The sequence below is a fragment of the Euprymna scolopes genome, chromosome 12 (genome assembly GCF_053919585.1).
Source record: "Euprymna scolopes isolate OS-2025 chromosome 12, ASM5391958v1, whole genome shotgun sequence".
NCBI lineage: Eukaryota > Metazoa > Mollusca > Cephalopoda > Sepiida > Sepiolidae > Euprymna > Euprymna scolopes.
Window position 1 is genome coordinate 144,567,538 of NC_136493.1, and position 27,960 is coordinate 144,595,497.

Here is a 27,960-nt window from a genome sequence, read left to right on the forward strand (position 1 = left end):
TTTTTTATTATTTATTACATTTTCACCCCAAACAAGGCACATTGCCACTTTGGTGTAAGGGGCTACTATCAGGGGCAGCAACTGCTGGGACACTATGTTGGGATTTGGGCAGCAAGGTGTCGGTTCACGTTACACTTGAACTTCTGCATGTCAGTACAGTTAGGAAGCAGGGACCTGGAATGGAATTCCAGAGTCTAGCGGTTCTGGGGAAGAAACTACTGGAGTAGAAAGATCTTTTACATCTAGGGATCTCTACTATGTGGGGGTGGGATTTAGCTGCCTGTCGGGTTTGTCGAGGGTGTCTACGTTGTGGGGACACAAGTGTCTACAGATCGTCAGAGCATTCACCATTAAAGTACTTGTAGAACAGGCAGAGGGATGCAACGTCTCGTCGATGGGACAGAGGCTGAAGCTTAGATGCCAGTTCAGGGCCTATCAGATTGGCGACTCTCTTTTGAACCTTGTCTAGGAGTGAGAGACTAGCAGCAGATGCACCAGCCCAAATGTGACAACAATACTCCATACATGTGCGAATGGTGGCCTTATAGAGGTACAGGATACTTTCAGGTGTCAGTAGTTTTCTAGCATGGTAGAGAGAGCCTACCTTTTTCGCAACGGCCCTGGCAATGTTTTCAATATAATTGTTCCAACTCATGTTTCCTGTGAACATTAGGCCAAGCAGTTTGAAAGATGTACTCCCAGACAGGGAGTCACTGGCCATTGTTATTGGTGGCAGAGAAGGTTTCTTGTAATTATTGAAGGAAACCAGTTTAGTCTTGGCAGCATTGAATGTGACCATCCATTTATGTCCCCATTCTACTACAGATTGGAGGTCATCCTCTAGTCTTTTTGCCTTTTCTTTAGTTATGTGTTCATTTGTTTTCCTGTCGTGCCTGTTTTATAGTGTATTGTCATCAGCATATATACCCATCTCAGAGGCAATTTTGTCGGGGAGGTCATTAATAAATATCAGGAATAATAGAGGTCTAAGGATAGACCCCTGGGGCACTCCCGCATTTATATCACACTGTTTAGATGTACGACCGTCGAGGATAACCTGGATTTTTCTCTTATCTAAGAAGGATTTAATTATGTTAAGTATTCTACCAGTGATACCGTACGATTTAATTTTCATGAGGAGACCTTTGTGCCATACCCTGTCAAAAGCCTTAGATATATCTAGAGCTACCGCTCTGCCCTTCCCCGCTTTGTCCAGTGAATAGTATATACTTTAGAGATTACAGTTAGGATGTCTGCTATGGAACGGGCTTGTCTAAATCCATATTTTTTGTTAGTCAGAAGTTTAGCATCGCTCCCTCTCTCTCTCTCCCTCTCTCTCTCCCTCTCTCTCTCCCTCTCCCTCTCTCTCTTGCTCCCTCTCTCTCTCTCGCTCCCTCTCTCTCGCTCCCTCTCTCTCTCTCGCTCCCTCTCTCTCTCTCGCACCCTCTCTCTCTCTTTCTCTCTCTCGCTCCCTTTCTCTCTCTTTCTATCTCTCGCTCCCTTTCCCTCTCTTTCTATGTCTCGCTCCCTTTCTCTCTCTTTCTATGTCTCGCTCCCTTTCTCTCTCTTTCTATGTCTCGCTCCCTTTCTCTCTCTTTCTATCTCTCGCTCGCTTTCTCTCTCTTTCTATCTCTCGCTCGCTTTCTCTCTCTTTCTATGTCTCGCTCGCTTTCTCTCTCTTTCTATGTCTCGCTCCCTTTCTCTCTCTTTCTATGTCTCGCTCCCTTTCTCTCTCTTTCTATGTCTCGCTCCCTTTCTCTCTCTTTCTATGTCTCGCTCCCTTTCTCTCTCTTTCTATCTCTCGCTCGCTTTCTCTCTCTTTCTATCTCTCGCTCCCTTTCTCTCTCTTTCTATCTCTCGCTCGCTTTCTCTCTCTTTCTATCTCTCGCTCGCTTTCTCTCTCTTTCTATCTCTCGCTCGCTTTCTCTCTCTTTCTATCTCTCGCTCCCTTTCTCTCTCTTTCTATCTCTCGCTCCCTTTCTCTCTCTTTCTATCTCTCGCTCCCTTTCTCTCTCTTTCTATCTCTCGCTCCCTTTCTCTCTCTTTCTATCTCTCGTTCGCTTTCTCTCTCTTTCTATCTCTCGCTCCCTTTCTCTCTCTCTCTCTATCCCTCGCTCCCTTTCTCTCTCTCTCTCTCTATCCCTCGCTCCCTTTCTCTCTCTCTCTCTCTCTATCCCTCGCTCCCTTTCTCTCTCTCTCTCTCTATCCCTCGCTCCCTTTCTCTCTCTCTCTCTATCCCTTTCTCTCTCTCTCTCTATCCCTCGCTCCTTTTCTCTATCCCTCGCTCCCTTTCTCTATCCCTCGCTCCTTTTCTCTATCCCTCGCTCCCTTTCTCTATCCCTCGCTCCCTTTCTCTCTCCCTCGCTCCCTTTCTCTGTCTACCTCTCGCTCCCTTTCTCTCTGTACCTTTTTTTTTTTTTTTTTTTTATTATTTATTACATTTTCACCCCAAACAAGGCACATTGCCACTTTGGTGTAAGGGGCTACTATCAGGGGCAGCAACTGCTGGGACACTATGTTGGGATTTGGGCAGCAAGGTGTCGGTTCACGTTACACTTGAACTTCTGCATGTCAGTACAGTTAGGAAGCAGGGACCTTTCACCCTCTCTCTCTCTCTATCTCTCGCTCCCTTTCACCCTCTCTCTCTCTCTATCTCTCGCTCCCTTTCACCCTCTCTCTCTCTCTATCTCTCGCTCCCTTTCACCCTCTCTCTCTCTCTCTATCTCTCGCTCCCTTTCACCCTCTCTCTCTCTCTCTCTATCTCTCGCTCCCTTTCACCCTCTCTCTCTCTCTCTATCTCTCGCTCCCTTTCACCCTCTCTCTCTATCTCTCGCTCCCTTTCACCCTCTCTCTCTATCTCTCGCTCCCTTTCACCCTCTCTCTCTCTCTATCTCTCGCTCCCTTTCACCCTCTCTCTCTCTATCTCTCGCTCCCTTTCACCCTCTCTCTCTCTATCTCTCGCTCCGTTTCACCCTCTCTCTCTCTATCTCTCGCTCCCTTTCACCCTCTCTCTCTCTATCTCTCGCTCCCTTTCACCCTCTCTCTCTCTATCTCTCGCTCCCTTTCACCCTCTCTCTCTCCATCTCTCGCTCCCTTTCACCCTCTCTCTCTCCATCTCTCGCTCCCTTTCACCCTCTCTCTCTATCTCTCGCTCCCTTTCACCCTCTCTCTCTATCTCTCGCTCCCTTTCACCCTCTCTCTCTCTCTATCTCTCGCTCCCTTTCACCCTCTCTCTCTCTCTATCTTTCGCTCCCTTTCTCTATCTTTCGCTCCCTTTCTCTCTCTCTCGCTCCCTTTCTCTCTCTCTCACTCCCTTTCTCTCTCTCTCACTCCCTTTCTCTCTCTCTCACTCCCTTTCTCTCTCTCACTCCCTTTCTCTCTCTCTCACTCCCTTTCTCTCTCTCACTCCCTTTCTCTCTCTCTCACTCCCTTTCTCTCTCTCTCACTCCCTTTCTCTCTCTCACTCCCTTTCTCTCTCTCACTCCCTTTCTCTCTCTCTCTCTCTCTGTATATCTCTATAGCTATATCTGTGTATAATAGTGTCCATACCATCACGCTCGCTTGCTCTTAGTAAAAACCTCCAATTTTGCGGGTACATTGGTTTATCTATGCTGAAAGCATAGTAAGCATAAAATAAGTAAACGAAGCATTGTATTCATATATATATATATATATATATATATATATATATATATATATATATATATATATATATATGTATATATATATATAAAACAATTGGTTTGTATTTGGCTATAACAATTGTAGCGCGTAGACAGAGCGGCCATATTTGTAATTGTTTAGCATGTTCATTTATTTAATAATAATGTGTAACCCTGAATAAGCGATCAGTTGGAGAGTGGACAATGGAACTTGTAAAGGGAGGAATTATTATTTTTGAACTGTGGAAAGGAAAAGTAACAGTTTGTCTATGAGTTCATGAGCCAGTTACAAAGAGAGACAGGGCAGTATATGTAGAATGTGTATATTTATACCCAGTGTAGACTGGTGGTGGTGAGAGGACTTTAGAATTAGAGGGGAAAACTATATCCTCTATAGATGAGGCGATTGTGATGATGTGGTGCTTCTAGGATAAAATGTAGGCTTGTATTATAACTACTAAATATGTCTAAAATTTTGTTCTATAGTTAAATAAGGTAGTGGCTAATAGTGTAGACATAATTAATTTGTGTGTGGCATCTGCTGTTGCAAACCTACGGTACTTTGGTGCAAGCAAAATATTATATGCACACAAAAGGAAAAAAACGATATTATAAAGATATATACTAATGTATATAATCATTCATTCAATAGGGAGATTACATCAATTAGAAGAGGAGAGAAGGTGCTAGGTAATATATTAGAAAATGTAATGTCTAGCGATCATATTTCTAATACGTTACCTAGCATCTTTGTATTATCCTAATAAGTTTCCTTTTAATGAATATTTCTTTTTGGTTCCCTCCATATATATATTAACTTACTTGAACAGATATATATATATATATATATATATATATATATATATATATTATCTGTTCAAGTAAGTTAATGCAGGAGCACATGAGCGAATCTTTATTTCCTTTTGATCTAGTTTGCACTTTTTATGAGCGAATTCTAATGATTAAGATAAACTGATCGGTTTCATGCATGGATAGAGATATAGATGTACTAAGTTGTGTCAAGTGTGACCCAAATTACGTTATGAAACAGGTGATATGCATGAGTGTTTTGATCCTGAAATAGATAAAGAAGCCAGTCAGATCAGTTGAATTACAAGGAACGAGACGATGTACAAGTTGACACAGCAAAATATTTGCACACAAATTAACCTCTTTCAGAGTAATGAACTGATACAGAGGAAACGATTTATCAGTAGCTATAATAACGATGTCTTTCTGTCTGGGCATGTGAACGAACACGGTTCATTGTGCTGATCCAAAGTCGTGCTCGATTCAGACACTGGTTGCAGTGTCAGTATGGTTTCAATCAGTGCTACAATAGAAGAATTCTTCCTCTAGCCAAATTACAACTCCAGTTTAAAACGAGTAACAAGATTTTATTTTATTCGTCCCCCAACAATTTTATTCGCACCCACCCAACAATTTTATTCATCCCCTCCCCAACAATTTTATTCATCTCCCAACAATTTTATTCGTCCCTCAACAATTTTATTCGTCTCCCAACAATTTTATTCGTCTCCCAACAATTTTATTCGTCCCCTAACAATTTTATTCGCCCCCACCCAACAATTTTATTCATCCCCCAACAATTTTATTCATCCCCTCCCCAACAATTTTATTCATCCCCCAACAATTTTATTCATCCCCCAACAATTTTATTCATCCCCTCCCCAACAATTTTATTCATCCCCCAACAATTTTATTCATCCCCTCCCCAACAATTTTATTCATCCCCCAACAATTTTATTCATCCCCTCCCCAACAATTTTATTCATCCCCCAACAATTTTATTCATCCCCTCCCCAACAATTTTATTCATCCCCCAACAATTTTATTCATCCCCTCCCCAACAATTTTATTCATCCCCCAACAATTTTATTCGTCCCCCAACAATTTTATTCGTCTCCCAACAATTTTATTCGTCTCCCAACAATTTTATTCGTCTCCCAACAATTTTATTCGTCTCCCAACAATTTTATTCGTCCCCCAACAACTTTATTCGTCCCCCAACAATTTTATTCGCACCCACCCAACAATTTTATTCATCCCCCAACAATTTTATTCATCCCCCAACAATTTTATTCGTCCCTCAACAATTTTATTCGTCCCTCAACAATTTTATTCGTCTCCCAACAATTTTATTCGTCTCCCAACAATTTTATTCGTCTCCCAACAATTTTATTCGTCCCCTAACAATTTTATTCGCCCCCACCAAACAATTTTATTCATCCCCCAACAATTTTATTCATCCCCTCCCCAACAATTTTATTCATCCCCCAACAATTTTATTCGTCTCCCAACAATTTTATTCGTCTCCCAACAATTTTATTCGTCTCCCAACAATTTTATTCGTCTCCCAACAATTTTATTCGTCCCCCAACAATTTTATTCGTCCCCCAACAATTTTATTCGCACCCACCCAACAATTTTATTCGCCCCCACCCAACAATTTTATTCGCCCCCACCCAACAATTTTATTCGCCCCCACCCAACAATTTTATTCGCCCCCACCCAACAATTTTATTCGCCCCCACCCAACAATTTTATTCGCCCCCACCCAACAATTTTATTCGCCCCCACCCAACAATTTTATTCGCCCCCACCCAACAATTTTATTCGTCTCCCAACAATTTTATTCGTCTCCCAACAATTTTATTCGTCTCCCAACAATTTTATTCGCCCCCACCCAACAATTTTATTCATCTCCCAACAATTTTATTCGTCTCCCAACAATTTTATTCGTCCCCCAACAATTTTATTCGCCCCCACCTAACAATTTTATTCATCCCCCAACAATTTTATTCGTCCCTCAACAATTTTATTCGTCCCTCAACAATTTTATTCATCTCCCAACAATTTTATTCGTCTTCCAACAATTTTATTCATCCTCCAACAATTTTATTCATCCTCCAACAATTTTATTCATCCCCCTACAATTTTATTCGTCTCCCAACAGTTTTATTCATCCCCTCCCCAACAATTTTATTCATCCCCCAACAATTTTATTCGTCTCCCAACAATTTTATTCGTCTCCTAACAATTTTATTCGTCTCCCAACAATTTTATTCGCCCCCACCCAACAATTTTATTCATCCCCCAACAATTTTATTCATCCCCCAACAATTTTATTCATCCCCCAACAATTTTATTCGTCTCCCAACAATTTTATTCGTCTCCCAACAATTTTATTCGTCTCCCAACAATTTTATTCGTCTCCCAACAATTTTATTCGTCTCCCAACAATTTTATTCGTCTCCCAACAATTTTATTCGTCCCCACCCAACAATTTTATTCATCCCCACCCAACAATTGTATTCGCCCTCACCCAACAATTTTATTCATCCCCACCCAACAATTTTATTCATCCCCACCCAACAATTTTATTCATCCCCACCCAACAATTTTATTCATCCCCCCAACAATTTTATTCATCCCCACCCAACAATTTTATTCATCCCCACCCAACAATTTTATTCATCCCCCCAACAATTTTATTCATCCCCCCAACAATTTTATTCATCCCCCAACAATTTTATTCGTCTCCCAACAATTTTATTCGTCTCCCAACAATTTTATTCGTCTCCCAACAATTTTATTCGTCTCCCAACAATTTTATTCGTCTCCCAACAATTTTATTCGTCCCCACCCAACAATTTTATTCATCCCCACCCAACAATTTTATTCATCCCCACCCAACAATTTTATTCATCCCCACCCAACAATTGTATTCGCCCCCACCCAACAATTTTATTCATCCCCACCCAACAATTTTATTCATCCCCACCCAACAATTTTATTCATCCCCACCCAACAATTGTATTCGCCCCCACCCAACAATTTTATTCATCCCCACCCAACAATTTTATTCATCCCCACCCAACAATTTTATTCATCCCCACCCAACAATTTTATTCATCCCCACCCAACAATTTTATTCATCCCCACCCAACAATTTTATTCGCCCCCACCCAACAATTTTATTCGCCCCCACCCAACAATTTTATTCCCCCCTCAACAATTTTATTCTCCCCCCAACAATTTTATTCTCCCCCCAACAATTTTATTTGTCTCCCAACAATTTTATTCGTCCCCCAACAATTTTATTCGTTCCTAATAGTTTTATTCGTCCCCCAACAAAAAAGGGATTAAATCTAGTAATTCACTTCTGTTCATTTGTCCACATATTTCTCAATAGCCACAACTTTAATTTTTTTAAAATTTTGCACAAACATTAGTCATGGTGAAAGTACATTTTTACCAGAATGGATTTTATGGGATAACTCTGGTTGCCCCCACTCATCATAGGGGTAAAATTTCTCTCAAATCATTAACTTGTGGCGGGAGATCCCGCATGCTCGGCTTATTTTATTTATTTTTGAGGCTGCAATGATGTTTGCTTTCTTCTACTGAACAACTAAACACAAATAGACTAAAACTTAACTGTCAAACCCCAGAAAATTAAGTTGAGCATGAGATGCCCAGAGAGCCAACTTTGTGTGACCAATCCTACCTATCTATTGAAATATATGAGGATATCACCGGCACCACCTAAGAAAGACCCCTTACGATAATGGCTAACCGGCATCTACTTAGATCAGCAGCAGAGTTACCTTTTCATGAACTTGAAAAGAAAATAACAATACTGTTTAGGGGTTCCGTATCTAGTCGTTTATTATTTTTCTCAAGTACTTTGCTCTCAATATAATACCTCATTTAAAGAGCTCCTAACTTTTTGCATATATACAAATCAAATTCTGAGTAGTCCATCCAAATTAGAAATATTTCCTATTTCTAGCTGGTTTCTCCTTTCTTAGTTAAACATATTTCTCACTTGCAGCAATTCTGTTATTTGCATGCATCACATGTAAACATGTATCACTTAGTGCATGTTTACATGTGTCTTTTTGTTCATCTAATCACTACTGGGCATGATGTAACAGGCGACAATTAACCCATTAACACCCATGGTCCTTTTTTAAGGACCACACATAAAATGTTACTGAACAGTTAGTTCTTTCAGGAATATTTTTAATTAACACTAAATATCTCTCTATATATTAAATATAGGTAGAATTCATTTAATAACAATTTCATCTAATGTTTTTACGCAAAAACAAACATAATTACCAAACAAATTAACTAAAAAAAAAAATGGGATAAGAACGAATAGGACGAGTAGTAGTGAGAGGAGAAGAATAGAGTAAAGAAGGCAAAATGTTGGTTTTCTTGAAAGATTTGTACTTTAACTGATCACTGTGAAGTCGAATGGATCAATTGAACCTGGAACTTCAACTGCTTGGGTTTATTAATGACGTACTGTGGCAAGGATCATCGTGTATTGACTTGGCTCTACATGTACCTCTTCATCACCAATATTCAAAGGAATGAATTGATTCCTGCTCTTGACCTACAAAGCTAACAGGACATCAAACAAAACTTCCTAATGTTCTGAATACAAACTTTTTGAGATTAACGATTGAGAAAGGTTATTTTGAATAGTACAGCAACAAAGTAAATGTCTTAATGATTTTTTTACTCTAATGTTCATATTTTGTCAAATGTTGAATGATATCTTAATTGATCTAAAGGCTGTAAGTTCAATCCCTGTGCAGAACAGCACATTTTCATTTTCTCTTCACTTACTCGCCAAAATAGAAGAAACTGGTGATGTAAATAGAGGGTTACAGAGTTGAAGAATATAAGGTTCGAATCGAATTCAGACTCCTAGGATTTTGAAAATCCCTACTCTGGTTCAGAATTTCAATCATTTGCTTTTTTTTTCTTTTTTCGTCAATGTCATTCAATGCTCAAATTGTCGATTCTTCAGAGAGATAGCATCTGTTTTTGGTTATTGAAAATTTTTTAAAAACTTACATTTTAATTATTTTAATGTCTGTTTCATTCAGTTTTCTTTATTGTTCCAACAACTTTATTTTACTGTCTCTTACAATTTACAGTCTTATTAGCGATAGAATTACAGCCATAAAACTAAAGACCAGGAACAAACTGTTTTTTTTTTTATATGAAATCCAGTTGTATTTATCTGTGGTTGTCTGAGAATTGTGCACAATAATAATAATAATAATAATAATAATAATAAAAATTCTGCTCTGATTTTAAGCATCCTTTCAATTCTAACTTCCAAAGCTGATTCTCCAACCCTGGTAAACTGTTCATTGTCTGTGGAACGATAAAATTGTTGTCCTAAAGAAAACACCACTACAGATTTAATTTAAAACTTTTATTGAAAAAATCAATTCAGGTAACTTGATTATGTAGTAGAGCTGACATCTATTCAATGTAGTTGCCATCAGCCTCAATCACTGCCTCGATACAGTTTCAGAACTGGGAGCATGCCTTTTCCACAAACGCTGGCAGGAGCTCGGTGAATACTCGACAGATGATGGCAATCAGGCTGGCTTTGGTATTGTGGGAGATCATGTTAGTGATGTTCTTGACATATGACCAAACGGAGTAGTCCAGCATGTTCATATCGGGTGGAGGGAGAAAGAAGGGTACAAAATCGTAGTATTCCTTTTGAAGCCAAGCCTGGGTTTCTTTGGAGTTTTTTGAATGTAGGCAAAACCATTATGGCAGAAAAGGCCCAATTCTCCTCCATGACAATGCACAACCACACGTTGCTAAACTGACTCTGCAGAAATTGAATGAATTGGGCTACGAAACTCTGCCTCATCCGCCATACTCTCCAGACCTCTCACCTATTGACTATTACTTTTTCTAAGCATCTCGACAACTTCCTGCCTGAAAAATGTTTCGAAAACCCAAGTGATATCAAAAATATCTTCAGGGTCTGCTAGCTGTCACCTGATTGCACGAGAGAATCATCACACTCTTCAGCACATTCAGGTACACTTTGTTGACTTTCAAGCCGACTTCAAAGATGTGAGGTGGCATGATGTGGCCCTCACTTGAAACTACACCAAAGACCATAACCGTGGCCAGAAACTTTGATTTCATTACCCTGGGCACATCCCTGTTATTCCTAGCAATCTAGTGATGTATTATTGAGGGTGTTGGCAATGGTCTTGTTGTCATAACTTGGATCAGTAGAGAGCATGAGTTGTACAGCGGCACATCTCTGATCTCGCTTGTTAGACATTGTGTCAGTCTCAGGCATGATAGAAGGCTCCTATCGCTCTTGGGAATTGTACACAACTAGCCAACTAGTAGATGGTTTGTAACAAAAAAAAGAAAACCGGTTTTTATCAAGCAGAAATGGAATCATGTCGTTGTTTTTTTGGGGGGTGAGGGGGACAATTTTATCATCCCACCCTGTATATCGATTTAAATTTTCATAATGTTACATAAAACTGGTACAAAAGTGTTCTATTCAAGCAATTAATTTTATCCTTCCGGGACGAATATTCTTGTAGTCTATAACTGTAAACATACAAACATCTCTTCTTTTTTATAGTCACCTTCCCTCAACAGAAATTCAAATCAACATTGCAGTACTGTTCTCAAAACATTTATTCACAGGCATTCTCTTGTAAGCACCGCCAGTCATCTCTTGGCAAATGCTTCATAAGAAATATGTTTACATGAATATAACTCTGTTACTATGTTCACACTACAATGTTTTTGGTTTTTCTTTTTTTTTTTTTTCGCCACTTTACCTCGGTCCTGAATATGATCTTAAAGTGCATCCAGTCGTGGTAGATTTGGTGAGAAGCAGAGTTTTCCTTAATCTCTGTTATCGCTAGGTCCACTGTGACCGTCAGAAAAAATTACATGGGTTTGGCTAATAACTTTTCTATTTGACTAGTAAACAATTTTTTTTTTTTTTTTTTGATTACATATTCACCCCAAACAAGGCACAGCACCACTTTGATGTAGGGGGCTACTATCAGGGACATAAGTTGCAGGGATACTATGTAGGGAGTTGAGCAGCAAGATGTCTGTTCACATTACCCTTGAACTTGTGCATGTCAGTACAGTTGGGGAAGCAAGAACCCGGAAGAGAATTCCAAAGTCTAGCAGTTCTAGGGAAGAAACTATTAGAGTAGAAGGCCTTCTTACATCTAGGGATCTCTACTGTATAGGGGTGGGACTTTGCTGCTTGTCAGATTTGACGGGGTATTGACGTCAAGGAGGTACAAGGGCTTGTAGTTCGTCGGAGCATCCACCATTAAAATACTTGTAGAACAGGAAGAGGGATGCAACATTTAGTTGTCAAAGGTCAACTAAAGATAAATTTGTCCATATAGAGCCCTGTGTTCTATCACAGAATTAAATAAGCACAATCCGTTTGGATGTAAGGATACTTTCACATTTCATTTAGATATATTTTTTAAAGAATTGGTAAGCAGCAATAATATTTACATTCTTGATAAAATTCTAAACTATTGAACTTATCTTTATAAATTATGGAATATGTATTCTAGATAACAGCGTGGGTAATGTGAGTATATTATTATTAATTATTATTATATATATATTTTTTTTTGTAAACTTTACCATTTAGATGAGTGCCACTACCCCCCCCCCCCCCCGCAAAGAAAGCAAATGAGTTTAATATTTATTGGTTATACCCGTCCTAGGAGGCGTTTTCTACTAGTTAAATTATATGAGAAAAAGGCCTTAGGAAAACAAACATTGATCAACTAACCTTTAATATAATTATAGATTGTAAATCAGTTTATACAGTGACCCATACAAATGTTGTTATTCTATGAAACAAACTGGACATAACCTTATGCTTACATTGCAAATTTTTGCAAATGTTACGTAAAAAGAAAACCTGATAATAATGGCATCGTCTTGTACGATTTTGATCTGGGATTATCCCGTTTCATGTTCTTATGTGAGAGTTATTTGTTCCTGGTCAGAAATGCTTGACTTGTAAACTATTTTTTTACATTGAACTAAATTTCTTTAAACAAACAACCTTTCTTTTTACAAGCGAAGCATAAGGGATTCACTGTTTATCTCGATGTAATAGCATGGTATGATCTCTTTCAAAATATACAACAAAAAACAAAGGAGTACAAATTACTAAATTATTTCATCTGTGGATGGGGGCTGGCGATTGAAGAAAGGAACAAATTGTATATTAAAATGAAAAGCTCTTTTGCGTACATTATCTGCATATCCAATGTCTTTTTTTTTTTTTTTTTTTAGTTTAAAAAATAAATTCTTATAAGACATAACAAATAAGTGCATTCAAAGTTAGTGATATATTTAAAAAAAAAAAAAAAAAAAAGAAAGATATACTCTATAGGTAAAACCTTTATCGATGTTCAAGGCCAAATAAAATATGTTAAACACTTTAGCAAAAGTTAAAAACATTTTTCGGAAAGGAAACACAAATAAAATGGATTGTCCTTAATCCCTGGAGTTTAAAAAGAAATACTTTCCTTTTCATCAGAGGAGAGGAGTTAGCAAAATGCGGAATAATATTTTGCTTGTAAAGTATTTAATGAAACCACAAATATGGAGTAAATCATACTAGCATAAAAACGAAAAACTAAAGCAGAGGAAGTGGGGGGTGGGTGGGAATGAAAAATAATTACATGTGAATGGATGTTCAACTTAATGATGAGTGGAAAATCCAAAAACGGTAAAATCCAAAATGTTGGTAAAAATGGAGGATCCAAATGTAAAAAATTCCATTAATGGAAGATGTTCCGAAGTAATCCAAAAGACAGAATTCATTATTTATATATATATATATATATATATATATATATATATATATATATATATATATATATATATAATTAGAAAAAAATCAATATATTGTAGAATTAAATTTTAAATTTACAATATTTTATTCAAAACAAGAAATACGAAAAAGTAAAGGTGAAAGGTTCTTTATTCCATGGAGCTTCAAAAAAGGCTCTTCTCGGAGGAAAAAAGTTAGCAAAAGGTAAGTATTGATAAGAATCTATTTTTGCTGGTTAGCTCAATTTTTGAAAACAGTCGAGAAAGAAAATTCAAAGAAAAGTAAAAATTTATAGAAAAAATGAAAATTAATACTCAACAAAGTCCATTATGTATAGTTGTAAATATCCATTAATATCCAAAAGTTCGCAATAGGTGAGGCGATTAGTGAATCCAAAAAGAGTTTCGTGAGATATCCTTTGGAATCTCTTAAAAATTATCCGGGGTTAAAAAAGGGATGAAAAGTCTGAGTAGAAAAAGTAAATCTATTGTGACAGGATTTTTCTACTCTATTAAGCTCTATCACTGATATTGAGCTTTTCAATATGGATAAGGTTGTTCCATAAATATATACATCTATATTTATATTTCTGCACTTTTGATTTTGAAAAGTTTTTATTAATCATTTTTTGTCGTTCGAATTTTGCTCCTATTACTAAATATTTATACTCCTATATTTTGTGTATTGATATTTATATTAAAAACCCTTTTATTCTGTTTATTTAAAAAGAAAATACAACCTTGTTATATATGGGTCGTGGATCGCATTCATCTGCAAAAGATCTAGCTAATTTGCATATTCTTTTAAACATTCATTTTAATTAATTCCATATTAGTTTTTTCAGTTTTCTTATTTTCTATTACGTGTATTTATATTCATGCAGATGCTCTACATGATTTATACTTGCGTAATATTTGCGTAAAAAGATTATAGTAAACACAAACCTCTTTCTATAAATATTTATGTATGCAAATATATATTTGTTTAAAAAGTTTTGCCTACCAAACTCCGCTGTCAGTTTTTGGTCTACTGTCATGAAACTTCATATATAGGGTATTTAAACCCATGCAAAACTTTATATTTGGGTTTTAGCCAGGAAAATCGGTGTGAAAATTAAAAAAATTGAATTTACAAGGTGAAGGTCGAACAACGGCATTATGAATATGCATGCGTAACGTAATAGTTATTGGTTAATGTTTTAATTTTTAGCCTTGCAACAAACATGTTTTCATAGCTCAGGTATTAACGTCAAAAGAAAAAGTTAATCATAAGCTAAATGTTTTGGTTTCAATTCTCAGTGGCGGCGCACGAGTCATTTTTATTTTTTTTTATTACCTTTTTCTATATATTGGGTCCAATATAATATAATAATAATTACAAAATCTGCATTAATCAAAATATCATATTTTAGCATATTTTGTGACCGGACAATGCCAGGTGACCTGCTAGTGAAGTGATATGTGAATTACCATTAGCATATAAGCGACGCTCTTTGTGTAAACAAATCGAGCGGAGGTATTTCGGACGATGTCAAAACATCGTTAAATTCACTACTCGTTCAGCAGTCGCCAATAGCGTAAGGGTTAGGAGCCTTGACTGCCGTACAGACAGTCGGGTTTCAATCCTGGCTTGAGGTAGTTACCTGTCTAGCCGCACTGATGAGCTGTGAAGCAGCGAAACAGTACTGTATGTGGATGACTATATATATATATATATATATATATATAATATATATATATATATAAGCGTTATTTGAATCGAAATTCGTAAGGTTAGAAAGTTAGTACAACATAGATTTTTTTTTTTTTTTAATAAATATTTATTTGTTTAGGATCAATAAAGTTTCTGCAATATAACGCTATCATTATGAATAGAATCAGTTTGTACCGTTTCTTTTTTTTTTTTTTTTTTTTTCCTCGCGGCATGGTGTTAATCAAAGCATAGTAATCTGCATATGTGTCACAGCCTGAGTTAAATGATTGATTTATGAGCCAAGCCAGAGACGTGCAGAGAACTTTGTTTTTCCTTTTTTTACATAAAAATAACCACTTATCAAGGCCCGGAGGCCACTCGAGGATGAAAGTTAATGAGTGTACAGTAGTCAATGGGACAATATTGTAGTAATTGTTAGTAGTGGAAATTTGGTAAATTGAATTACTTAAGGGGACGACTCATCAAGAACTTGTTTATGTTAGACTTGAAGACAGCCATATTTTAATCAACTGGAAAGCAGGCAAATGGAAGAGTTCCACAGGCGTGCAGTTCTAAGAAAGAAACTTTGTTCATGGAATCTATGTTTACCTTTAGGCACAGATGAGGGAAATTATTAATAGTAGTTTCAGCTAGACGAGTATTTTTCGTGAAAGTTTGGCGAGGGTGGACCATAGATTAGAGTTCAGTCGAGCACTTGCCATGAAAATAACGATAAAGCAGAGACAGGCTTGCAACGTCTCTTCTGTGAGAAAGAGGTTGCAGGGAAGAGAAAAGGGCATCCTCCACTAGGCTACGAAGTCTATTTTAAATTCTGTCAAGGTAGGATAAGCTGCTTCTAGCAGCTCCTGCCCAGATGCTGCAACAGTATTCTATCCTTGGACGTACCTGGCTCTTATATAGGTAAAGAATAGCATCAGCAGTGAGATATTTACTGGAGCGGTAGAAGGATCCCACTATTTTCCCAGCGATCTTGGAACGATGTACATGTTCCATTTCAGATCAGAAGTAAAAGTTAAACCCAGAAGCTTGTCAAAACATGGAGCCTCCCCAAGACGAGAGCCATTCATTTCAATTGATGCCAGACAGGGATCAGAGCATTGATGATATAAAGATAGAAGCTTGGTTTTAGATGCATTAAAAGTAACCAGCCACCTCTTTCCCCATTGTGCCACATGTTCAAGATCAGAGGAGAGAGAATCAGAGAGAACTTGATCATTTATGGCTTTGATGTGTTGCTGTAGATGGTAATGTCGTCAGCATAAATGTCTACGAATGATCTAAGGATGGGATTTAGGTGACCATTGATGTAGATCAGGAAGAGAGTTGGGCCAGGACGGATCTTGATGGACTCCAGCATTAATACTGTGAGCTTCTGATTTTTGCCCATCAGGGCAGGTACTCAAGTGAAAAAACTATGTCTCAGGGACACAGGCTTATGATACATTCCTCTGAAAAGGGCATGTTTAAGACAGGAGAAAAAGGGGTAATTGCTTGGGCACCTATAGTAACTCTCCTCCTCTGCACGTCTCTGAGCCGTCCTTATTGATGTCAGAAGTTTTTGAACCCTTTTAAAAATTAAAATTAAGTAAAAATAGCATTAGAAACAAATTCTGACATTTTTAGCATTTCTTTTTAACTAACCAAACAACATACTTATTCACTCATTGTATGCGTTTGACATAGATTTTTCTGAAACATTTTTTTTTACAAAAATAAATGTTCACTAACATATATTTTTAGTTTAATAGTACTTTCTTTCATGTTTCTTTATTTGAGACAATTGAACTATTATATATATATATCTGCATAGAAAGATAAAAAGAATCATTACGCCAAACACATTTAACTAGGTTAAAACGATAAATATTTTTTAATCGGTGGCCATATGGTTAAAGCGTTTGATTTCAGTTCTAGTATTTTATGCCATCGTTGGGTTCAAATCTCACACAAGACATGTGTATGTTTTTGCTATAGCATTCCAGTTATTTCTTAGCAAGCATCATAATAAACCTGAATATCTTTTTTAAAATGAAAAATATTCAATAGATGTTCTTCTAATTTTAGCTATAACATTCAAGAAAAGTTGAAACTCGTCATAAACAGGTATATTGGGCCAAGATCACAGTGTAGTATCTGTTCTAATGCTGCACTTCACTTTTTCTGTCCTCTGTCAGTTGAGGAGGAATCCTTCATCACTGAGACAATTTTTATTTTTGTTCTTATCCAGAGTGCCCCTTTTTGTGGAGGTAGATTTGTAATGTTATGACCTTTTAGGCTGTGATCATAGCGTAGTATCTGTTAACTGTGGCAAGCGGGAGCAATGGTCAAAACATTATTATTATTATTGTTATTGTATTTTTGTTAATTGATTTGAGCGACTGGATCAGTTATTATGATTAGAAGAATAAACAATTAAATTGCGAAAGAAATGACTGATGTGTGAATTGCAAAAAGAATGTGAAAATAGAAAATATATGTAAACATTATTTTGGGGGTTTGAATAAACAAATAAGAACAAGATGTCTCAATTGGTTGGTGCTGATCACTTCATGTTTTGTCACGGAGCAGCAGGAAGTTAAAAGAACTCTTCAAGAAAAAGGTATGAAGCATATATTATTCGTCTTATATATAAACTGTAAAAATATCCCGTGTGATAAGTCTGATACAACATGATTCAGTTTACACGTCAATATTATGTCCTCTGGCTAACAACATACATATGATTTATACGTTTATTATCTGTCTGTTAAAAGAAAAATATCTTACATCCACTAGATAATACATGACACGTTTTAATATATCATCTCCTCCAATATAAAACAATATACAACAGATTTTCCCCCACATTAAAAACCGACCTTGTGTCTTACTCAGCCCTCGTGGGGAGGCAAGTAAATAGGAATATAGATGTTAATAATATTAAATGAAAGATGAGGAATTAAAGTTATATATAACTTTATCATATCATTAGAATAATAAGGAAAAGTCAAGGAAAAATTTAAGAAAAACCTCTTTAGGCTATTTTAATTTTACTTATATATATTCTTTTCTTTATATATTTTTTATCTATTTTTAAAAATCTATTTATATATGTATTTCCGTATTCTCTACTGTTTCTATCTCTTCCCCTTCTTTCTCCACCTTCTCTTCCATCTTCCCTATTTTTTCCTTTCTTTTATTATTGGCTCTTCTTTAAGGACCCCAATTATTTCATATTGGTTTATATATTTTTATAAATTTTACCTACACATTACTCTTCCGATTTACCCTTTTATGTTGTACCTACTTTTAATTACTTTCTACCATTTTATCATATTCCTTCATTCTCATTCTATTTCTAAATGTCATTAAGCCAGTTTTTTTTCTATATAACCAGGCCAAAACTCAAACAAAAACAACCTGCCTTCTCCCTTGAGGCTCGCATGGGCTTAGAACTAATTTAAATGATGTCAAAACATTTCTCCTAACAAACACCCCAGATATCTTAGCACTAAGTGAGACTAACCTACACCCCTCCATCCCCTCTAACTACTTTAACATGCCCGGATACCTCCCACTCTGCTGTAAGGACTGACAGACATATGCACGGGCTTGGAGTCTATATTCGAAACACCCTCCCCTTGACTAGAGAAACAAAACTAGAATCGGACAATCAAGCCTTTATGTGCTTTAGACTTAACATGCAACACAACATTAGCTACTTTTATTTTCTCTACCGCTCTCCCTCGACCCAGGACTGTACCCTAATAAACAAAGTCTCTGACAGCATAGATACAGCACTTTTCCTCGACACTAGTGCACAAGTGCATGTATTTGGTGACTTCAATGTCCAGCACAGCAACTGGCTTGGATTTTCTACTCACACAGACGTAGCTGGTACCACAACACGTAACTTCTCTATATCTCATTCCCTATCACAGATGGTTATGTTTCCAACCCGTTTTCCAGACCAGCAAGAACAACATGCATCACTTCTAGATCTGTTTCTGACCACAGTTCCCGATGACTGTGTAACGAATGCCCACAGCCCTCTTGGGAATGCTGATCATGCAGTGGTAATGGTTGAAATCGCCATAAACTCTAGAGCCAAAACTGAAGAGCCACTGCTCAAAACAATGAGATATTATAAAAAGGCTGACTGGGAAGCCATCAGAGACCTTATCAGGGACGCTCCATGGCAAAATATCTTTTCACTTCCTGCTGAACATTGCACAAATGAGAGCACTGAATGGTTCAAAACTGCAATTGAAGCACATGTTCCCACACGCAAATTCTATAGCAAACTCCACTCTCCCCAATGGTTCACTTCAACTTATGCAGCTGCCATAGCGCAAAGGCAGCATGCGTACCGCAAATTTAACTGACATAAGTCCAGTTCAAACAGACAGAAGTACATAGAAGCCAGAAATAACTGTAAGAAAGAAATAGCGACAGCTAAGAGAGAATTTACTGAAACCACCCAAAAACGCATCGAAGCACAGAAATTAGGAACCCGAGACTTCTGGAAAATCTACAACAGTGTAATAAATAATGGGTAATCAACTATTCCCCCACTATCCAACAATCATGAGGTTGTTTGCTCAGCAACTGAGAAGGCTAACATGCTTGCCAGACGGTTTGCCTCCAACTCCACACTGGACTCTGCTAACCACCCCCTCCCTGACTTTCCTTTGCAGACAGACGCCACACTAGATGATCTGAAAATCACCCCTGCTCAGGTGCATGCTATCATAAGAAAGCTTGACACTGCAAAAGCATGCGGACCTGATCTCATCCCAGCTGTGCTATTAAAAAAGTGCGCCACCAAAGTCTCTCCAGTTCTCTCCAAACTTTACAACAAATGCCTTAATGAATCTTGCTTTCCTGCCTGCTGGAAAACTGCTTCTGTAGTGCCAGTTTTCAAGAATTCTGGCGAAAGAACTGACCCAGAAAATTATCGCCCAATTAGCCTCCTCCCACTTTTCGCCAAAATATTTGAGTCCATAATTAACCAAGCTCTAGTCCATCACCTTACAGATGCTAAACTTCTGACTGACCAACAATATGGATTTAGGCAAGCTCGTTCCACAGCAGACATCGTGACTGTAATCTAGAACGTTATATACCAGTCACTGGACAAAGCAGAGGAGAGTAGAGTGGTAGCTCTAGATATATCTAAGGCTTTTGACAGAGTATGGCATGAGAGTCTTCTCAAGAAAATCAGATCATACGGCAGCACTGGAAGAATACATAACATAATTAGATCCTTCTTAGATAAGAGAAAAATCCAGATTGTCCTTGACGGCTGTACATCTAAACAATGATATAAATGCGGGAGTGCCTTGGACCTCTGTTATTCCTAATATTCATAAATGACCTCCCTGACAAAATTGTCTGTGATATGGGTATGTATGCTGACGATACCACGCTCTATAACAGACACGACAGGAAAACAAATGAACACATATCTAAAGAAATGGCAGAAACACTAGAGGAAGACCTCCGATCTGTAGTGGAATGGGGACAAAAATGAATGGTCACCTTCAATGCTGCCAAGACTAAACTTGTTTCCTTCAATAATTACAAGAAACCTTCCCTACCACCAATAGCAATGGCCAAAGACTCTTTATCTGAAAGTACATCTTTTAAACTCCTCGGCCTAACGTTCGCAGGAAACATTAGTTGGAACAATTACATTGAGAACATTGCCAGGATTGCTGCGAAGAAGGTGGGTTCTCTCTACCGTGCTAGAAAGCTATTAATGCCTGAAAGTATCCATTACCTCTATAAGGCCACCATTCGCCCATGTATGGAATATTGTGGTCATATTTGGGCTGGTGCATCTGCCACTAGTCTCTCGCTCCTAGACAAGGTTCAAAAGAGAGTCGCCAATTTGATAGGTCCTGAACTGTCAGCTAAACTTCAGCCTCTGTCCCATCGACGAAATGTTGTATCCCTCTGCCTGTTCTACAAGTACTTTAACGGTGAATGCTCTGACGAACTGCAAGCACTTGTGCCCCCTCGACGTAAATACCCCCGACAAACCCGACAGGCAGCTAAATCCCATCCCTTCACAGTAGAGATCCCTAGATACAAGAGAGCCTTCTAGTCCAGTAGTTTCTTCCCCAGAACAGCTAGACTTTGGAATTCCCTTCCGGGCCTCTGCTTCCCTGACTGTACTGACATGCAGAAGTTCAAGTGCAATGTGAACCGACATCTTGCTGCCCAACTTCCTACACAGTACCCCTGATGCTTATGTGCCTGATAGTAGCCCCCTACAACAAAGTGGCAATATGCCTTGTTTGTGGTGAAAATGTAATAAAAAATTTTTTTTTTTTAAATTTGCATTTTATATAATTCTGTCCCTTCTCCTCTTATGATGAGACGCATTTACCTTCGAAATGCCATGGCTTAAAGAGTTTTTTTCTTAAATTTCTCCTTGACTTTTTCTTATTGTTCTGATGCTATAATAAAGTTACATATAACTTTTCTTGTTCATCGTTCATTTAATATGTAGATGCTTTTTGCTCCCCTTGATAGTGTTGAGCTTTTCTTATCTTGATAAGTTTTGCTTTGTTAAAGATTTACTCTTTGATAACACAATTATTGCATATATATTTTTTACTGGTTAAAATGAACGTTAATGTGTTTCAAATTTAAAAACAAATAAAAAATATAACATTGTTCTTCCACAAACGGTAAAAAAAATAATTCACATGAACTCTTTTGAACATTGTGGCAAGGAATGAACGCTGTCCAAAATACAATTTTTTCCAGTTTTTTCCCAACGTCTTTCATTTTTATTTCGCTACTTTTTTGTGAACAAGAATGAAGGACCGCTTGAAATATAAAAAAGTAAAATATTAAAAAAAAAAAAAAAAAAACGACATTGTTTTCATGCTTCAGAAAATTCTCATAATCTTGAAATTATTATTTTAGAAACATATTTGGATATTTTAACATTACGTCTGGCCGTGTTTGCTAGAATCTTCTCGGCAAATATTGAGCTATTTCATCTTTTAAAAAGGGGATGACAGGTGTGTGTGTGTGTGTGTGTGTGTGTCAGACTCAGACTCAGACTCAGACTAAGTAATGAGGCTGGAGAGTTGTATGTTTTGGCTTTGATTCTAGCTGATGGCACCCAAGTCATATATATATATATATATGTATTAGTTTTGATCTCACTTCTATGTATTAGGTACAATATAATAATCTATAGGGAATTGTCTCAATAATAAATATATAATCTGCATGAATTAAAATGTCATATTTAAACGCAGCTGGCTAGTCTTATTCTAACATGCCAGTCAACCTAATCTTCAAGATGACCATGGAATATGAGCTCTACATTAGAGATGGTTTTCCATGTGGCAAGGACATCTTCAAGCAAAACCCTAAATGTGCTTCTAAATAACACTTATTCACAGCACCACGTTCATATTTGCTCTCTATCCCCCCCCCCACAATGACAGTGTTACTATCATTGAAAATATCTCTGACAAAAATTGACCATATCCTCTCTGCTCATCTCTGCCAACATTAACGTCTGCTGAGATTTCAGTGTTCACCATGTTGAATGGCTAATCCACTCAATCAAGACATGTGATGAAGATGGGGTTTGTCACGATTTCTACGTAGCTTATCATCTAACACAAATTATTGACAAACCAACTCATGTATTCGATGCTGACAATTTATAAGTCTTTTTGATTTTTTGATTTTATTTTTTTACATGTAGTCACCACTTATCAAGGCACGGAAGCCACTCTGGGATAAGGGTTATTGCGTGTACAGTAGTCTATGGGATAATATCGTAGTAATCGTTAGTAATGGAGATTTGATAACGTGTCTTACTTAAGGGGGCGGTTTATCAGGAATTTGTTTATGTTGGACTTGAAGACATCCAAGTTGTAGTCAGGTGGGAAACAGGTAAACGAAAAAGAGTTCCACAGGCGTGCATTTCTAAGAAAGCTTTGCTCATGGAATCTGCGTTTTGATTTAGGCACAGATAAAGAGTGGTGAAAATTATTGACAATGGTTTCAGCTAGACGGGTGTTTTTCGTGAAAGATTGGCGAGGGGGGTACCAGAGATTGAAGATTTTCTAACTTACCTTGAACAGTGCTCAACCACCATTCTATCTCTGTTGCGATCTTCTGATCACTCGGTTGTCTCAATTAAGATCAAAACAAAGTGCTACAAGACTTCTGATATTCATCGCAAAAGACTACATGTTAGCAGCGCGCCATGCCTATAATTTGAAAATACAGTGTAGACGATGCATATCCCTTTAGTAAATTTTCACCAGCAAGCAAAAAATAATAGTTAACTTGTTTTCGTTTAAAATATAATAAAATTAACATTATTTACCATTTATTACAAAATTTCTCTGATAAATCGATAAATCAGCTGATTACCAAAGGCCAATGAATCGATAATCTGTCAATTTGCTCATCAGTGCATCCCTAGTACTAACCAACCCGAGGAAATTTTCATAGTTTAAAACAAAGCAGACGATTTCAAGGCCACGCAGATAGATATAACAATTTCAAAGAGGTCACTGACCTACCTCTTCTTATCGTATAAGGTTAGCGATGTTTAATTTTTGTGTTTCCCCTGAAGGTTATTGACCACAGCAAAAGTCATTTGAAGAAGTCTGTCTGAAAGATTACGGATATAAAAACCCAATACACAATAACAAATAAATAATAAATAATACAATAAAGATAACATTCTGAAACATTAATGAAAATAGATTTGTTTAAAGATTTCTAATTCTTACCAAGCACGTTTATATGTTGATAAACATTTTTTGTTACGATTGTATTTTTTTGTTTTTGTTTTCTAGGAAGCCCTAAAAAAGGCAAATGTAACTCCATCAGCTGTGCTTACAACACATAAACATTGGTAAGATTTTTCTTTCTCTTTCACAAAAAGCGACAATTTTTGTAAATTTTTTTTTTTTTTTACGCGGTGGTCACCACTTATCAAGGCCCGGAAGCCACTCAGGGATAAGGGTTATTGCAAGTACAGTACGTTAGTGTGGAGATTTAATGAAGTGTTTACTTAAGGGGGCGGTTCATTAGGAATTTGTTTACGTTGGACTTGAAGACATCCTGGTTGTAGTCAGGTGTAGTCAAATTTAAAACTTATATATATATATATATTGTTTGGAAGTCTCATAAATTATTTTATTAAAATTTGAAATGATATTCATTAAAATAAAAAATGTCCAAAGAAGTATAAGATATAATGTTATCTAGCATATAAAGTTATCTTGTCGGATATTTAAGTATTTAAATAGTATTAATATTTATAGTAATAAAGTAATAATAGTAATTTATAGTAATGAAGTAATTAATAGTAATATAGAAATAGTATTTAAACCAACAAATCAAACATTTATTTCTGATTAGTAAATTTTCATTTATTGTTGTACTATGTTATTGCCAGCTTAATAATGTACCTCACTGCAGTTTATTTAAAAAATTATTATTTATAATAATTGAAAATTATTAATTATAATTAAAAATTATTATTGCTGTTTTCTGGGTTGGAATCTATCCATATGACACTTGTTGTTGGCTAGTTTTTGACGTTTATGTGATCTTCTTTTTAGCTATTTACATCAAGTGACTTTTTCTTGTCTAGAGCAATTTTAATACAAAATAAAATGCCAAGAGTATATTTTAACTATTTTTTTACTATTAAGCTCTACACATGTATTGAGCACTGTCTAGGAAATACTAAAACAAAGAAGAATACCATTTTATAATATATATATATATATATATATATATATATATATATATATATATATATATTGATTGTTGGAGAGCTATTGGCTACACATTAGCAAACGTGTTTCAATGACCTCCTACCAGGGAAAATCACCTCATCAGGCCAAAAACCATCCACGAAACTTTCAATAAAGACCATCCCTTTATGTTTCATGCATTGAGCACTCTTTGGAATGACATATTGTGTTGTTATCATGAGTTACTGAAAAAATTCTACCAACAGTATAATAATATATATATATATATATATATATATATATGAGAGAGAGAGAGAAATGAAAAGGAACAGACCGAGTTATGTGTTCATCAACGTTTCGTCTTTATTTCAAGACTTCCTCTGGATGAAACAAAGACGAAACGTTGACGAATACTTAACTCGCTTTGTTCCTTTTTTATTTCTCTATTTTTTCAGAATGCTATTTCCATTATTGACATGATGATGGTCTCTAACCTAGGGATGGTGCACACCATTTTTCAAGGTCAAGGTCAAAAGTTAAGGTTGGAACTTTGCTAGTACCTTATATAAGAAATCCATTAAATGTTTTTTCTTTGAAGAACAATGCACCAGTGTAACCACAGTGTGTAAAAATAATTGTCGAGTAGTTCTGTCTTTCATTTGAAGGCAGTTTATAAAAAATGGATAGTAATAACCAATCGAGGTTAATGCATTACTCACTTATATTGGTTACAAATGGCGCCAAATTATTACCTAAAAGTCTCTCCTACTTCCTTTAAAAGAATATTGAGTTGGAGGGGGGAGGAAAGGTGTCGTGTGCAAGTGTAACAGTGCAATTTCTAACATGAATGGATATTGAAACTTGAAAACAAAAAAGCATATATGCAAATGAAAGTAGCCGCCTCAAATTTAGTTTACCAACTGTTTTACATGCTGTTGCAATATATTGGACGACATTTAAAAATTGACTTCCAAACTAATCTATCATTGTTTATTCCTCTTTTTCTCAAATTCTTCCTCATCACTCTCCATTCTCCCCCTTAGCCTTCAACCGCCAACTGATTGTGCTATCCTGACTGTTTTATACCTACTAATCCAGGAACTCATTCATTTTTTTAATGTGACCAAACCAACAAAATCTGTTCTACACACATCTCCTTATACTGTCCAGATTTAATCTTTCTCTGAGGTCATCAAGTTTGTTTTTAAGACTCGTATTATGCATTTATCATATAATCTCATATCATTTCTCTCAATGCAACGCATGTACTCAACCTTCATTGGCCAGGTTGCAATTCAATGAGATTTTCCGAATTTTACCCTGTGGATACAACTCTTACCTGGATTGCTATATATATATATATATATATATATATATATATATATATATGGTCTAAAGAAAATTTGAATTAAAAAATGCAAAAATAAAAAGAATGCAGTTTAAATTCCCAGAAGAAAAAAAATATTAATTTTAACCTATCGCAGACTAAGCACCTACATAATCCGACTTCTAAAAAAGTGTATAATGACAAAAGGGAGTTCATTTATATAAGAATGAAAAAAAAAAAAAAAAAGGAAAAAAAAGGCCTTAACTAAAATTGTCTTAGTTGATTTCGCAATAGTCTTCAATTTTAAAACAGAATTTAACTACATAAGGATGAAAAGAAAAAAGCTTAACTAAAATTTTATAAATAGAAAACAGGGATCATCAGATTATCATGTAGCTGTTTCGGAGATTTAAAAACAGGACAGCTATTAAATACATGGCTCTCCAGTGGATAATACCACTTACCCAATAAAATGTAAAATAATACGGTTACTATTTTTACTAATATGTGAAAAAAAAAATAGATAAATAAAATAAAAAAATAAAAAGATAAACTATTAATAAGTAATATATATATATATATATATATATATATATATATATATATATATATATTACTTATTGATAGTTTATCTTTTTATTTTTTTATTTATTTTATTTTATTTATATATATATATAAGTCTGAGATCATGAGTACTAGTGTGGAGGGGGAGGGGGTCTACATTTATTCCTGGACAATACTAGGTATATCTGCTAATATTAACATATTTGATGATTCATTATTGTAGAGAAAACTACTTAGTGCAATTGTTGCCACACCCTCCATTTATATCTTTATATCTATTCAATTCTCTAATATAGAATAATATTGTGTGTGTGTATATATATATATATATATATATATATATATATATATATATATATATATATATTTATATTTTACATGGAGTTCACCACTTATCAAGGCCCAATGGCCACTCAGGGATAAGGGTTATTGTGTGTACAGTAATGAAAGGGATAGTGTAGCAATAGTATTGGAGAATTGGTAAGGTGTCATTACTTAGGGGGGCGGTTCATCAGGAATTTGTTTGTGTTGGACTTGAAGACATCCAGGTTGAAGTCGGGAGGGAAACAGGCAAGACGTCCAAGTTGTAGTCAGGTGGGAAGCAGGCAGACGGAACAGAGTTCCACAGGCGTGCAGTTCTAAGAAAGAAGCTTTGTTCATGGAATCTACATTTTGATTTAATCACAGATAAGGAGTGGGGAAAATTATTGACGGTGGTTTCAGCTAGTCGGGTGTTTTTTGAAAAACATAACTTAATATATATATTATATATGCACATACATATTATAGAAGATCAAACTAACATTGATACCGTCGGTTTCGACTCAGCCCTTTATAAAACCGAATTCCTATGCATTTGGCATTTATCTTAACTTCAACTTAAATTTAAAGATTTGAAATGCAAAGTTTTTCAACTTACCTGTGCTGCAAATATTTGTAAAATATGCTAATATAAACTACAAATTGGAAAAAATAGGACAGAGGATTGAAATATTGTTATGACTACACTGAGTCAACATTTTTCAAAACAACAGACCAGAACGAAGGGTGAGTAGAGTCTACAAAGAACGGTCACATACTGTACCCCTTTGTCTGATTCAAAACCGACGGTACCAATGTTATTCTGTAGTGCATATATAAATAAATATTATGCTCTTAATTTAAATTTTTTTTCCAGATAATTGAGTACTTTGCTAGGGTTCTCTCCCAATAATTTTACAAAGAAATATATATATATATATATATATATATATA

At 36.1% G+C, this 27,960-nt stretch overlaps 1 protein-coding gene across 2 annotated transcripts in view; it reads left to right on the forward strand.

Annotated features, from left to right (window-relative positions):
- The window catches only part of LOC145291524 (putative thioesterase PNKD), a 238,241-nt gene that overhangs the window by 143,033 nt on the left and 67,248 nt on the right, over positions 1-27,960 (forward strand). For both annotated transcript variants that reach the window (XM_080137513.1, XM_080137512.1), the window contains exon 4: positions 23,907-23,965. In XM_080137513.1, coding sequence (XP_079993639.1) covers positions 23,907-23,965 — 59 coding nt within the window. The remainder of the gene's footprint in view (positions 1-23,906; positions 23,966-27,960) is intronic.